Source organism: Sturnus vulgaris, chromosome 22, assembly GCF_052056855.1.
Source record: "Sturnus vulgaris isolate bStuVul1 chromosome 22, bStuVul1.hap1, whole genome shotgun sequence".
Classification (NCBI taxonomy): Eukaryota; Metazoa; Chordata; class Aves; order Passeriformes; family Sturnidae; genus Sturnus; species Sturnus vulgaris.
In genome coordinates this window covers 6868768-6884655 of record NC_142264.1, presented here as the reverse complement: position 1 = coordinate 6884655, position 15888 = coordinate 6868768, and the positions used below count along the sequence as shown (strand labels likewise).

Here is a 15888-nt window from a genome sequence, read left to right as displayed (position 1 = left end):
TAACAATTTGTTTTGCTTTAGTCTTGAGCATCTCTGTGATCAGATCTCAGCAAGAGATTTTACAAGCCCTGTGCCAGCAGCAGCACCTCACCCAGTCCTGGCATCCTCTCTTTCATGTGTAGTTCTATCCCATGCCCAGGGAATAAAACATTGCTGGAATTCAGGGGGTTTGGTGGTCAGTGAAGAACAGGTGGCATAAATCTTTTGAGACCACTGCTCTGGGTGCTTCTGTCGTTACCTGTAAAGCAGGAAAGCTGCAATCCCAAGGAATATAACAGCTCCACTGAGCAGCTTGGGAAAGCCCTGCTGCCAGCCACAACCCTAAAAAAATATCCCAAGTTCTGTGTTGTTCTCGAAGAAATTTACTTGGATATTGCAAATATTAAAAAAAAAAACAAACCCATATATATATATTCAATCTTTCACTGTTGTCTGCTAATGAAACAACCTCATGTCAGCAGCCAAGGAGAGAGTCAAGCTGATCTTAAAAACTGGGATTTTGGACAATTTCCATGGGGAGAATCCCTCAATCCAAGCCAGGGGGCACAAGGAATGGGCTCATCCCCGACAGCAGCCTCAGGAGCTGATAACAGATGCACAAAGTAATTTTGCTCTTGACTTGAATATCTTAGTTTTGAAGGTAACTTATTGATCAGAGGAGAAATTCTACCACCTTGTAAAGCCTGAAGTTCCTCTTTAAAAATGAAGAGCAGCACAAATTTGATATAGGTTTATCTTAGATAACTACAGGCAGAATATGAAGTATCTGACAAGGGAACATGTCCTTAATTCACCTAGAAAAACTATTAGAGAGAGATGTTTGGCTTTAGACTGCATATAAAAGGCTTCCTGCATTAAAAGAGGTAAATTTCCCCAGCTCTAAATTAGAGCTATTTGGAACATTTTCCACAGAAGAGTTCTCTGTTGAAAATGCAGTTCCATTGAAGCATTTTGTGAGAGCATGTTGACTCCAAAAGCACTTTTGACTTTCTAAATGTATTTTTTCATACTCCCTCATTTCACTACACTGAAAAGCTGAAATGTTTTGTGTTGCCATTAGTGTTCTGCCCATCTTGGAAAAAGCTTTAATAGTAATTTTAATGTAAATTCTAATGTTATATTATCATATATACTGTGTAGGTATATAATATATATCTCTATGTAGCTATGTACATGCAATATATAAGGGTATTTACACATATATAACATTATAATATTAAATACTGAAATATGAGATATTTAATACTATATAAGTATTGTATATAACATGCATTATGTACAGTATTATAATATATGACCATATTTGATGCAGCAAATGACCCAATATGCAAAATTTCCTGTTTATTGTTGCACAGTTTAGAACAGCACAGAAGGATTGTACCTCACTGAAACAGTGCTATGCTCCAATATTGATATATACTGTCAATAACATATTGGTACAGCAGGACATGCCTCTGAAATTTGGATTTCCTGAATTTTTTCCAAGTGTTGCTTTTTTCAGTTAAATTTTCCAAATTCCTGCCCAGGACACTTGTGCAGGGAACACAAATTCCCCTTTCCCAACTGGCTGTTGTGGAGCTGCTGGCACCCTGCCCTGCATCACCACAGGGATCCTGCTCCAGGGAGTGCTGGGAAAAAGGGAGACCTTCTGTGCTTTCTGTGATAAATATTGTGTATCTATCTATATATATATCCTTGTGCATCCCACAAGGATACTGGTTTATAAATTAGTGATTCTTTTTTGTCCCAGTAACCACAAGTGCAGCACCAGACCCCCCTGCACCATCCCCCCCAAAATCAAACTGCCCAAACCCTAGCTGGGCTCATGGAATCATTTAGGTTGGAAAAGACCATCGAGATCATCGAGTCCAACCTCTGACTGATCACCACCTTGTCAACCAGGCCAGGGCAATCAGTGCCACATTCCACCCATTGTCTCTCCTGAAAGGCTCAGCTTTGAAACCCCAACTCCCAGGGCTGGGCAGCAGCAAGTTCAGACACAGAAATTCTCCCTGTCACGAAGAAGCTGCTCTTTTATTGAGCCAGGCTCAGAGCTGGAGTGACACAAAGGCAGGAACATGGATTTCTGTCAGCAGCTCATGCTCGGCTGCTAATCAGATCAGAGGAGACTTGGTCACAATCCATTACCTGCTGCAGCCCTGTGACTAATTCCTAATGAGGCCTCTCAGAGCAGAGGAAGGATCCTGGGTAATTATCCCAAGAACCACACTCCAGATTAGGTAGAAAACTCAGGTGGAGCTTTAAAGGTCACTTTGTTCTATTAGGAAGAGCTCCTGCCTTCCTCCCTTCCCTCTCTGTCTCCTTTGTCTTGGCTCCAGCCTCTCCTGCACTGGGCTCAGCCATGGAGCTCCATGGAACCCACCTGTGGTCCTCTGTCTGCTCCCATCAGAGATCACAGCTTCATCCCCTCTCTTTCCTAATTTTTCCCTCTTCCTCCACCTCCTTCCCCCTCCCTTGGTTTATCTCCTCTCATGTAGGATCAGATAACCAATACAGGTCTATTGATTTACCCACTTGTCTGCCTATAACCCGAGCTGCCTGCTGATTTAGCTGCTTCCTCACTTATCTCATGTGTCATCCTTGGGTTTTCATTACCAGCAGCTATCATCAAAGTATAAAAAAACCCCTCAAACTGCTTATTGTTAATTAGGTAAGAACCAGAACTCAGTGATTTGGATAATCACCGGCATAGTGAAAACAACCTGCCTATTATTTTTAAAGGCAAATAATAACAACAATAATATTATATCCACAACATTACTTGGTAAATGAAACCCAGTTTCTGTGAAAGCAAAGATTAAAACAGCACTTGCCAAATTATACTCAAAGCAGAAGATGTAATGTAGCCCGTTCATCTGAAAAATTAAAATTTGTGCAAGTACAAGGATTCAAGAATTAAACCATCTGGGCAAATGAGCAATTAAATCCCACATTTCCTTATTTTGTCAAAAACTTGGGAATAACCTTCATAAATTACATGCCCACTGAATTTCCTCCTTCCACTGAAGTTGACTTCTTGCTAACCAGCATGTATTTATTTATTAATTCAGCCATGACCTCTATCTGTTGACTTCTGGACTAGCTCCCCATCTGGGACTGAAGCCATGGCTTCTAGCATCCAAATAAAACCTCTGTGACTTTTCCCAAAGATTATGGTCATTAGAGAGTCCTGAAAGCTGATCTGCAAACCTCTTACACAAATCAGCAGTTCGGGAGAGATGGAGAGACGTGGGCAGAATTCTCCTTCAGTACTGATGGAAAAGGTCACATTTTTTTTTAATGTTGGTGTGTGTATCATACACAGAAGTCCATCAAAATTCAATGACAGAGAGGACTCAGACACTTCAGTGGGGTCAGCCTGGCTCTGCTCAGCTGAGCCTCATGTGAAGCCACCAGAAGCTTCAGGGAACTTCCAGACACAGCAGAATCACAGCAAAGAGAAGAGGGGGAAAGGCTCAGAAAAAAGGGCACCCCTCTCCCATTTCTACCCCCCTCCCTGGTTCCTGGGCCCTACCTTGCAGGTGGAGTTTGCTCTCAGTGCTTTGCAGAAGGACAGAACTCACAGAGTCCAGATTGTCGTAGCTGTTACAGCCCAGGGGGCCAGTCCGAGTTTCTGTTACCTACAGAGGATGCAGAAAAGAGAGAATCTTCCCTATGACTGCAGCACACACCCTCCTCAGGCTTTTTAAATCTTTTAATTCAAGGACTCCTTGTCACCAGCTGAGATAACCCAAAGTACATCTTCCCTAGTTGGGAAAAAAATGTCCCACCCTGCCCAGACACTGCTAATGTTTGGTGCAGTCGCAAGCTGAAAAATCAGAGTGAATTGTGGCTGCTTTCTTAGGGTACCTCAGGTTATTCTGGGCTTGGCAATGGGATCCTGCAGATTGATGTTTCTCACAAGAGGATCTCCATTGGAGAGCATTAGAAGCCTGTAGAGGAATTATTCCCCAGCTTCTCTTATTGGAAAGCAGAAGCAGAGATGGATTGCCAGCCCACAGCAGTGCCTGGTGCTCCCACAGCAGATGTGAACACCAGCCCTGTGCTGAGGATGGAGGGAGGCACAGGTGACCTGCACTGCTGCTGTTGTTTCCAGCCATGGAGGAGAGCTGCCCTTCCGGAATTCACCACGGGTGATCATCTGCTGTCACTGTTTCTATATCTCTATACAATTTCCTATCCAGAAGGGAACAGCCTCAGCCATGAGACAGCACAGAACAATAACGAGTGCTGAAACCTTTCAGAAATGGCTAACAATGACGACTCCATCCACATCACCTTCCCTGGAGTGAACTCAGCAACAATAAAATCCCTGCCCAGTGTAGGATGATTGCTTTCAGAGAAGGCAGCCTTTGCAGAGCCATTTCCCCTATTTTGTATTCTCTGAGCAGCTTCCCTTCCTTCCTGCTGCAACCCCCAAGCTGTCTCTCATTCGAGATGCCTCAGTAATGCCACACTGAGTTTTTCACCATTTCTTGTATTAAATTCAGCTGAGAGATGTTTTGCCTTACACCTCCAGGAGACAAATCCTCCTAGGTGGCACAGGGTTGTTCATTTCACAGACCTGCCTTTCCCTTCCAACCTCCATCACTGGTCTGGATCCTCTGCTCCCTCTCCCCCTTCCAGAAGTCACTGTCACACTTAGTGAAAGTCTCCAATCCTACACAACCACCACACTGAATGCCCACCACTTTCCAGACATTAGTGGCCCTGGGGAAATCAATTCTTCAATTGAATAAGAGAATAGCTAACCCTGGGAACAGAACAACTTGTGATCAAAGAAGACATCAGGCTGGCAAAGTCCTGCCCCAAATCCCTAGGGAATCCATGCAATGCAAACAATCTTTTTTTGCTCTTCCTGAGGCAGTATGTGGTACCTTGATTGCTCCTGTAGAGATCTGGATCTCGTGGAGTCTCCTCATGGTGCCATCACGATCTACAAAGTAGGAGGAGGCGAGCTGGTGCAAAGCTTCCACGCTCTGGGTGGCGTTTCCTGACTTTCTGTCCAGGCGGCTTTTGTCCATGTACATGGTCAAGGCCTCCTCTCCTGCAGCAGAAAGAAAAGCAGATTTCAGGCTGCCAGGCAGGGCCATGGTACACAGGAACAAACGGTGTCATCTGCTGCACCTAAAGAAAGAAAAGTCCGATGCCTAAAGAACCCTTGGAGGAATCCACCCTTCCTCACAGCACCAGAATCCCAGGGGGATACACAGAAACCTCCCCCTGCATTCAGACAGCAAGGCCAAGTCCACCAGACAAGTAAAGCAGCTCTGCTGAATTGGGTAGACAACATTCTGGACATTTTCAGGCATCAGAACTTTGCCACAGCTGCTGGAGAGGATTTAGCCCCTCTGTCCCACTCGAGGAACATTCTCTCTGTAGGCAGTGCCTCTAGAATGATGCACACCTGGCAGGAGAAGATCCCACTTTATGCAAACCTCTGTCTGACCTGACTTCCAGAAGGAATAGATGATGATTGCAGATAGAACAGTGTGTGGGCAGGTACAGTGGACAAACAAATGTTTGCTGTGTCTCTTCAGCTTCCAATGGCCTTGCAAAAGGGAAGGGGAAAGGGGATGAGTAAAGAGAATTAATCAGAGGAAAGAGCAAACAAGAAAGTTAATTTGAACTAACCACCTTGCTGCCTTCTTTCCTGTCCCACAGTCTCATTCAGGGAATATAAGTAAAGAGTGAAAATACCATAGAAGATAAGGGACAAAAGCAGGTGATTTTGAAATGGTAACCACAGAGAATCTGGGAGTGAAGCAGTTAAGGACTGATAAACGTCAGCAGAGACCTGAATGTAACAAAACATGTCTGAAAATGACATGAAGCTGAGAAGGAATATTTACCTAATAGTTCAATTTGTGCTGGGTGAGGCACATTAAAATCCAGTTCATTCCTAACATAAGGCTGACACTGTCAGAGGTCTAAAAAGGTGGAATGCCATCCTGCATCCTTAACACATGAAACTTGGATTTTAATAAAAGAGGAGAAGACACAAGTAGAGGAGGAATGTGACATTTCTACATAACTCTCATAATGAGAAGAATGGTGCTTGTTCTGATTTGATAGATGAACCAGTGATGAATACACTGCCTCTGGCAGTGATAGCATGGTCCAAAAAATATGTACCACTGCTTTCAAGGCCAAAATATATTTTACTCTTCATCATCTTTGTATAATTTGTTTCAAGAGAACAAGGTCGTACTTTTCTTTAAAATTCTTATTAGCTAAAATAATTTGATTCACCCAAATTATTTCTTTTATTGCATATATTAAAAAAATAACCCAAAATCCCAGTAAACCCTCCCCCTCACTTTCCCTGGAAATTTTCCAGCTTTTATCTGAAAGCCAAACGCCTGAAAACAAACCAAAAATATTCTGGCTGAAAATCAAAATATTTTTATTAGATTTCAGTTTTTCAAGCAATAGCTGTGTTGAGTATTCAGCCTTTGGCTTTGAGTTGAAAAATGGACTTTTTTTTTTTTTTTTTGTGGAAAGAAGGAACTTTTCATCAAAAAAATTGATCAGTTGAAATTTTTTAATTAGCTTTGCAGGTCCTAAGTGGAGAAGTTAGGCATATAAAACTTTGTCTTTAACATTTTATTTAAAATAACAGTCTAGCCTTCCACCACGATCAAAGCTGCAGTAGTGACAATGTCAACAAGCAGCCAGCAAGGCACAGGTAATAAAATGTCTGTGATGAGTGTGAGGAGCAGTGGTCACTGCACTGACCACTCTCAATGCATTTTCAAGTCTCATCTCTTTGTGTTTTTCAGGGGGATTTGAAGGAACTTTGTCAGTTTTCACGAGTTAGCTCATTCGCCACTGAAGAGGCTGGATCAGTGGGAAAGTGGATTTTGAGCCAAAAGTTCTGGATCTCTCATGTAACAGAAGAATCTAACTGCAAGGAGATGCAGCAGAGAGAAATGAGAAATGATGTTCCAACACCATTTTGTGAGGCTGTGGCAGGACAGGGAAGATCTGGGATAATTTTCCATTTAGCTGTGATTCACAGCCGTCAACTCTTCATCAATTGCATTAATAACTGGCAAAAAAAAAACAAAAAAAAAACAAAAAACAACTTTTCCTGGAAAAATATAATGCCTCATATTAATAGCCACAGCACAAAAATCAGGACGTTTTCATTCCAGCCTAGTTCATTTTCACTAGAGGAATGCTGAGGCTGGAATTGGGCTGAGGGCAGGCAGGAAGCCTGGGTGGAATCTCTTCAGGCAGCAGCACTGGTGTCAGATCACTGCAGATCTCCTCTTGGATTTAGTCCCTGCACAACACAAACCAGGCACTAGGAAACACAGCAGAGAGGAGAAATCTGTGCTCTGGGGCAGTGGGGATCAGTAATTTCCATACAAAAGCTGTTGTTTTTTTTTCTCCACAGGAAGGAAACAGAGATTTCCATGAGGGATGATGCTTTTTCCTGAAGGACCAGTGCTGTCCCTAGGGTTGAGGGGTGCTGAGCAGGGACACTGCTGCTGGAAACCTGTTTTGTGTAGCTCTGTGCAGAGCTGGAAAAGCACAGCATCCCCACGTGGAGGGGTCACATGGGAAAGCAGCTCTTGCATCAAGAGAGGTTAACAGAATTTTTCTGCATTATTAAGTCTTAATTTCTCCTTTATTAAGTGAATGATATGTTCAAAGTTGTTTTTCCTTGAGGCATTTTCCTGAAAATTGGCTCTCAGCTCCGTGTGCTCCATCCCAGAGCAGGAATGCCCTCTAAGTGACCCTTCACCAACGCCTCTGTCAGAAGCAGACTGGAGCAGAGCTGGCTTTTCACTGGGCTCTCGGGGGGACCTGGCTGCTCTGAAGGTTGAAAGGCACCAGAGCTGTTGCTCCTGTGGCCAGGTGTGAAAATCGCTGTGTTCAGGTGCTGCTCCATGTCCCACCCTCCTGGGGCTGGTGCAGCAGCTGGCGTTTCAAAGCCAGACAATTTCCCTGTGCTTGTCACTCGTCTGCCACCTCCTCAGACACCAGGCTGAGCTGCCAGCAGCCATAACCCAGGGCAGAACTGCTTGTAGCTGTGCTGAGGAGACACCAGGTCCTGGGAGAGCCAGAGTGCCAGGACACGTCTGCTTTTATATCCCAGAGCTCTTGTTTAGCCCACAGACTGCGATTAGAGCGTGTCCTCCGTGCATAATGCATGCCCAGCTCCATCTATGTTTTCCCTGGGACTGCCATTGCCAAGATAAATCCTCTTTTTCTCCCTGCCATCGCTCACCATGCTCGGGGCTGGTGGGGTGTTCAGCCCTCCCCTCCAACACCAGTTCTCATTACAAGTCTCTGCATATTTAAAGTTGTTGTGTTGTAAAATCAGGAGAAGAAACAAGGCCCTGTGAATAATTTACAACCTCACCCAGGCAAAATTAAAAATATATTTTACCATCAAAGGTCTCGCTTATTTTGAATTTCCATGGATGTGAGTGGTAAGAATAAGAAGAATGTCAATGAAAAAAAGTAAACCCGAAAAAAAAAAAAAAATCTCATTTTACTTGACTGTCTTGGGCTCTGTAAAACATGGTCCTGAAAAGTGAATTCCTCAATAAAAAGCAGTTTATTTTTACCCAGACTTCATTAAGGCTTGAAGTAAGCAGTCATTTGTGCTCTTCAATGCTTGGAAACCTCCTTTCTCTCACATTTCTGGCTGATGGAATGGACTCGTTTGGGTGCCTGGACCGGAAGAGCAGCCCAAAGATCTTTGAAGGACTTTACCACACCAGAGGCCATTTGACTTCAGGGGAAGTGTGCCAATTTACCTACCACTAATTTGTGCATGAATCATATGCACACATCTAATCTCATCCCAGTGTCTGCAGAATGCTCTGGGAACAGACAGATGGCCAGAAATTCCTCAAAGTTCTCTACAAGCATGGCAATGTGGCAAAGCTGGAGGTGAGGTACGTTAGAAGGAGCAACAACAACAAATTGTGAAGTAAAATTGAGCCTTTTCCACTGCAGAATCCTTCTCACAGATAATCGTTCTTGGAAGAAAAGCATTTAAATGAAAGAAAGGTACACCCCAAAGGAGGAAAAGAACCATGAAAATAACGGGAGAAAGAGGGGACAAAAGAACCAGGAGTAAATAACAACAGGAGCTGCTGATTTTCACCCCAGTGTTCAACAGTAACCACTCAAAATGTTCCTGCAGCACCACCAGCAGTGCCTGCCCAGGAGTTCATGGCCCTACAGGGCTCTCTCTGATGTCATCCCTGACACATTCTGTGCACACCAGACCTCTCTGCAGCCCTTGCATACCCATTTTGAATTTTACTGAACTGCTGTTTTTTCCAAAAGTCTGCTCCATGTTAATGCATTCAGCCTTCCGGCCATCTCTTCCCCTCTGCTCACACTCCCTGCCTAACTCCTTGAACTCCCTTTTCCTGGAGCTCTTTAAAATTCCTCCAGTTCCAGCAAGGAAGGATGTTTTTCCCCCTGCAGTTGTTTTCCCCCTGTAAAAAAAGAGGGATGAGCACGTTCTGTTGTGAAGCTGGGGGCAGTGGTGCAGGGCTGGCAGGACAGTCCCCAGCTGAGGGATGTGTTTGTCCTGACACACACACAGTGCTCAGAGCAGCACAGGGGCACAGCTCCCACCTCACACCCTGAGCTCACTGCAAAGGCTCTTCGTGCTCTGGGGACACAGATGGGCTTTGGGAGGGGGAGCTGCAGCCTGGCCTGTGCCCCCACTGCTTTCAGAGTCACAGGGTGGCTCAGATGGGAAAGGACCACAGTGGAGTCCCTGCTCTAGCAGGGACACCCAGAGCACATGGCACAGGAGTGCATCCACTGGCTCTGGAATATCTTCTGTCACCTCCCCTGGGCAATCTGTTCCAATGCTCCCAAGAAATTCTTCCTCACGTTCAGGTGGAACTTCCTGGGCATCAGTTTCTGCCTGTTCCTCTTTCCCTGTGGCTGGCACCACCAAGATGAGCCTGGTCCATGCTCTAGGCACCCCTCCTTAGATAATTATACTCATTAATGAGGTCTCCTCTCAGTCATGTCTCCTCGAGACTGAACAGCCCCAGCTTCCCGAGTTTTCCCCCATGACAGATTCCCTGCTCCCCTCACCAGTGCCCTGGAGTTCTCTGCACACCAAACTGGACACATTTCCAGCCTCCACCTTCCCCCACATCCCCCCTCACAGAAACCAGCCCAGGTGCCACCTACCTCCCAGGGTGGCAGAGATGAGCAGGTGGGTGCCGTACTTTTTGATGATGGTGTCGATGAACTGCTGCGTGGTGGGTCTCCTGCCCAGCAGGCGGATGCTCCTCTGGAACTCAGGCATCAGGGGCAGCGGGTTGTGCAGCAGGTCCCTCCTCTCGATGGCTGTGTTCCTCACCTTCCAACGGGCAAACTCCCTGTGCCACAACACAGGAACACAACAGGGGTGAGCCTCCCAGTCTGGAGGGGCAGGGAGAGTCACCACGGGCAGGGGAGGAGGGTGGAGAAGGGGCCAGTCCTGTTGGACACCCCCACATGGATGCACACATGGGGCCACAAGGCTGGACAGAAGGAAGGGGAGGAGAAGAGGAAAAGCGAGACATTACTGCACAATAAGCACACACTGCAAGGATCAGGCTGGTGAGGAGGGGCCCTTGGAGTCACCAGAGGTGTCTGTCAGAGCTGGACTTCCCTACAACAAATGCAGGCTGGTCCTTTCACCCTCCCACGCTTTGGGGTCCTGCACTTCTCCATAAAGCAGCAAGTTCTGGTCTCTGTCAGCAAATGGTCTGGACCACAGATCCAGCCCAAACTGGTCATTGTTATATCCCTGCTGTCCACAAGCCTTCCTAGCACACTTTTGCAAAGCAAAGCTGAAGAAAATACATTTTCTCAAAACATCTTCATCTTTCAGCACCATGAGTATGGCAAAAGACCATTTTGGAAAACAATTTTTTGAGATAAACCATGTAAAAGGACAAAGAGAAGAAAACAAAACAAAAACCAAAGTGATTCTCAAATCCATGCTTTTAAACTGAGAGTGACTGGGGAAAAAATAAAGTTAATGTTTGCAAAAGTAGTTCTTTATTGCAGGAATCCATTTTGAAATGACACAGAAGGAAATGCCTAGAGAAAAGCTTGCACACCTGCAATCTAAAAATCAGGCCTCTGAAACATCACCAGCTGAGCACCTGAAAAATGAGAAACCTATTAATGTCTTTCAAAAAATATTGAGCAAAGCCTTCCTTAAAGGAAAGGATGTTATTTATACCCATTCTCCTACAATGCACCTGCTCTATCTTAAGCAATCTCCCAGACCATCAGCTCACAGGCTTCTCTGTCACTTTTCATTCACCTCTTCCTGTAACTTGGGTTTAAGACAAATATTTTATTTAGATTATAGGTGTTGTGGTTTGGTCCCAGTTGGCAACTCAGCCCCACACAGTCACTCACTCCTCCTAGAGAAGGAGAGAGTCAGAGGGGTGAAAGTGAGAGAACTCGTGAGTTAAGATGAACAGTTCAGCAGATAAAGCAAAAGCTGCACGGGCAAGCAAAGCAAAACAGGGAATTCATTCCCCATTTCCCATCAGAGTCTGGAGTTCAGCCATCTCCAGGACTCCATCAGAGTGACTGGGGAAGATAAACTTCCTCACACTGCACATCCCCTTTCCTCCTCCTTCCTCAGTGCACAAGCTGAGCGTGATGTCCTGTGGTGTGGGACTGCCCTGGGGTCAGCTGGGGTCAGCTCTCCAGGGTTTGTCCCCCTGCAGCTCCTTGTGCATCCCAACCTCGTCAGTGGTGGGGTGAGATGAGAGGCAGAAAAGCCCTGACCTGTGTAAACCCTGCTCAGCAACACACCTGTGTGATCAGCACTGTTTCCAGCAAAATCCAAACCACAGCCCCATACCAGCCTCTATGGAAAAAAATTAACTGTATCCCAGAGGAAATTTAATAACTGTGGTCTCTGGGAATATTCTTTTCAGCATTGCTGTGCCTCAGCAGTAGCAGCTAAAGCAGAGGAAGCCCTCACCTGCAGAGCTGACCAAGAGTAAACTTCTTTGAGAACATTAATGCTGCTAACAAGGAACGAGCTGAATTCAGCAGAAACAAGGGGAATGAAGATAAGGACCAAGGAGACTCTTCCAGGAGAATGAATTTCAGAAGAAGGCCAGCCCAGTGACCGGTAAAGAGAATAAGAAGTTAAGGGACCACTGATCAGAATCAAGGATTTGGGGTTGGATTTGAGGATTGGGTGATTAGATGGCAGAATTAGATAATTCTGAGGTATGGACTGCGACAGGGCTCCTCTCTGCAGGCACCCAGCTCAAACTGTAACCCAGGAAAGACTAACTGGAAACATTCAGGCATTCCCAACAGGATCCTGGGGTCAAATCTGTCACTGTGGCCGGTGTGGAATAATCCATAGTACCCAGTTCAAACCAGGAATGACAACACCTGACCCTGGGACAGCACTTCCCATCACAGAGTGTCCACCCAGCACAGCACCCCCCTGGCTGGCAGAGACCCTGACACACAGGCAGATTCAGGAGACTCAGTTGCAAAGCCAGGATCACAAACCAGATTTTTTTCTGCCCAGGTTGATTCTATACTCAGTCCACTCTGTGGGTGTTAGGTTATTTGACTTAATGTAATTATGCAGGTGTTTATTTTGATTGTGCCCCTTCACAACACTCCACACTGCCTGACAGCAGTTACATTCATCAAAACAGCAAAGTGCCAGCTATTTACCTCAAAATATCTCCTTACATCTGAGCTAATGCCCCCTCTGTAGCTCCTTGCTTTCACAAGCCAAGTGGAAATGCCAAAACAAAACACACCTCTTGCTATGTTACAAGAGTCATTAGTGTCAAACCTTGCAACCTGAAAAAACATCCATCTTTCCTAGAAAAACCTCAGTCAAAAGGCAAAGAACCCCCATACAACAGGTTCTTAACACGAGGAGTGACTGAAACAGATCATTGGCTCCCAATTTGTCTGCAGATAACAAACACATCACCAAAGTATTCCCTTTATGCAGCAGAGGGTGTTCTCTGCTGTCTCAAAATTGTGTAAAAGTTAATTTTAATGATAAATTAAACAAGTGTCAGCTTCCCTCTGACACTACAGAGAGGTTTCTCTAATCATTCCAGATTAGAGTTTCAATCCCAGACCTTGATACACAAGGAAATCCCCTTTGAGGAAGGAACAGTCCCTTCAGCAGTTGCACTGCATTGGAAGAGGCAGAGCTGGATGCTCAAAGACAGGCAAGGTTTTGTAATAAATAGACATGCCCATGTTCCCATCAGAAAGTTCATTACTAGCAAGCATAGGAAGAATGCCATCTGTGCTTCCTCTCCAAAGAGACGATTATTGCTTCCTGTAAAACTCAAGCACACATTCAGATTCCTGCTTCCTGCAGTGTCCATAAAGTCAGGAGGGACCAGAGCACTCCAGAGCCAGCATGTTTTCAGGAAGGGCTGAGGGAATGTTTCATGTCCACAAGAAAGTACAGACAGTTTGGTTTTGCTGCTTTGCAATAGATAATTTAGCAGCAAAGACCACAGAGTTGAAATGTGCAGTTGGTCAGGTATTGATCCCAATTCTCCTTTAGGGAAGCTGTGGCTGCCCCTGGATCCCTGGCAGTGCCCAAGGCCAGGTTGGGCATTGGGGCTTGGAGCAACCTGGGATAGTGGGAGGTGTCCCTGCTCATGGCAGGGGTGGGACAAAATCATCTTTGAGGTCCCTTCTGACTCCAAGCACTCCAGGATTCCATGATATATCAGCAGGCACACCCTGGGGGTGTCTCTAGTCAGGGTGTGGAGATGGACAGGGCAAATGGGAAGCCATGGGCAATGAAGGCAGGAGAAGGCAGGAGAGGAGAATGACAATTTGATAAACAATGTGCCCAAAGGAAAAGTGAGTTCATTTTCACATCAGGTCCAACGTCACCTTTTGACACCACTGGCAGGAAGCAAAAGCAGGAGTTTAAGAGAAACCACTGTCATGTCTTCAGCCTTTCCTGCTGCCAAGAACAGCCCCAGCCCCATCCATGCAGTAGATGAGCCCTGAGCAGAATCCACCTCTAAAGCCTGACAGTGAAGGAGACTTTTCCCACCCAGTTGTTATGGATGCCATCCCTCCCCAGGGCTTCCTGCTCCCAGGGCACATCAGGGAGGTGAAAGCCCAGCTCTGCTGTACTCTCCCTATGCCTGGGTGTGTGGCTTTCCCAGCTGATGAGAAAAGCTGAGCAAATACGTTATGATGAATAATTTATGCAACTAACTTAGATGTTTATCTTCTGCTCATAGAATATCCATGAACCACTGCAATTCCCTCTAAGTTATGCATTATTTGAATTTACTTAGTGACATTTTTCAAGCTTTTTTATAGGTTTTACATAGCATTTGGCTGTTCTATTTCTTTATGCACTGTTGATTCATTGGGATTGGAATCAAAGGAGGGTTAAGTTTGGAAGGGAACACCCATGGGATCATCTGCTCCAACCTCAATGGTCAAGCAAATAATATGGCCTTGTTAAGCCTCCTTTTTAATGTTCAAAAAATACATTTTAAACTGGGCTCACTGAATTCCAGTATTTTACATGGAAAGCAAACATATAATTCCAGCAATCATCCATGCAACCTACAGAACCCTTTCCTGCAAGATGCACCTGAGGCCAAGATTATGGTACAGTTTTGGAAAATAGACTTAACATTAATAGATATGGCTACTGAAATCATTTAGAATTATTGAGGTCATAAAAAAAAAATTATATTTGCAGGGAACAGCATAGATCCAGCCTTAGGGAATGTTCTAGCCTGAAACTCCTGAAGTCTCTGAAGAAACACCTCCAAGAACAGGTTTTCTATTAGCTTTCAACTCTAGATTTAATTGCATTTTCTGCAGAAGCAGAAAATCGGCCAAAATTAATTCAGGGTGCTGGGTTAGGTAAACAAAACTCTTGTCTGTCACCACTGAATCCTTGCACCTGTGAACCTTGGGAGGATTTACCAAGGCCTTGGATTTGTGGATAATGGGTGCAAAAGGGTACTGAAAGCTTTCCTCACGAAACCATCCTGGGCTGCCTTTCACTCTTTACTTCTCTGAGCCACCAGTGGCACCACCTGGGACACAGAGGTGAGGCCTCTACAGGTAGTGAGGCATTTTAAAAAGAGGAATATTGCCCTGTGCATCACTTCTTTCCAGGTGAAGAAGTTGCAAAGACTCGACCAGGTTTAGGAAACATCCCATGGTACAGCTAGGATTGGTACAGTTGGAATTAAAATAGAGTCTTCTGACCCCCTGGGGAAATCCCAGGCAAGGACCTGAACTTCTGCCAGCAGGGAAGCTTGGAATGGATTTGGAAAGATGAGAAACCTCTCAGCAAGGAGGAGGAAGGGTCAGGATCCCTGAGGCAGAGTGGGATAAGGAGAAACTCTGACCCAAGGTCTGGGTAGTGGAGGGAGGCACTTGCTCTATCTCAGCAGGGCTGAGAGCCCAGGGGAATTTGGGCTGTGCCAGGAAATGCCTTCCAGGGCAGCTGCCCTCCACGGAAAATACAGAGGAGCTTCTTTAAGGGCTGGAAGGGGTAGGAGGTGCTGAAGGGGAAGGGAGGTGAGAGGGAAGAGGGATGATGTATTGCCTCAGGGAGGCACAGGCACATATTGGAGGCTTTCCTCCCTGTAACAGCAAGGGGACACACACTCTTTATTTGAATACGGCTGAGGATGAGAAAACACTGCCCCTTCAAACCTGCATTAATGAGCTCCCATCAAGGCAAGCATGCCAGGGGCAGAAGGGGCCACTAGGAATGTCTCAATGCTCATTAGCACTATGACCCCTCCAGGGAAACAGAAAAACAGGGAAAAAACTACTGAAGAGGGAGGAAAAGTCAAGAGACTGGAATAGGTA

At 45.5% G+C, this 15888-nt stretch overlaps 1 protein-coding gene across 1 annotated transcript in view; it reads right to left on the bottom strand.

The window, feature by feature from the left end:
- Positions 1 to 15888, bottom strand: part of BRINP1 (BMP/retinoic acid inducible neural specific 1) — a 59793-nt gene that overhangs the window by 16927 nt on the left and 26978 nt on the right. Inside the window, exons 2-4 of the mRNA XM_014873291.2 lie at positions 10204 to 10394; positions 4899 to 5068; positions 3536 to 3641 (exon numbers count right to left, since the gene is read on the bottom strand). Of these exons, the coding sequence (XP_014728777.1) occupies positions 3536 to 3641; positions 4899 to 5068; positions 10204 to 10394 (467 nt within the window). The remainder of the gene's footprint in view (positions 1 to 3535; positions 3642 to 4898; positions 5069 to 10203; positions 10395 to 15888) is intronic.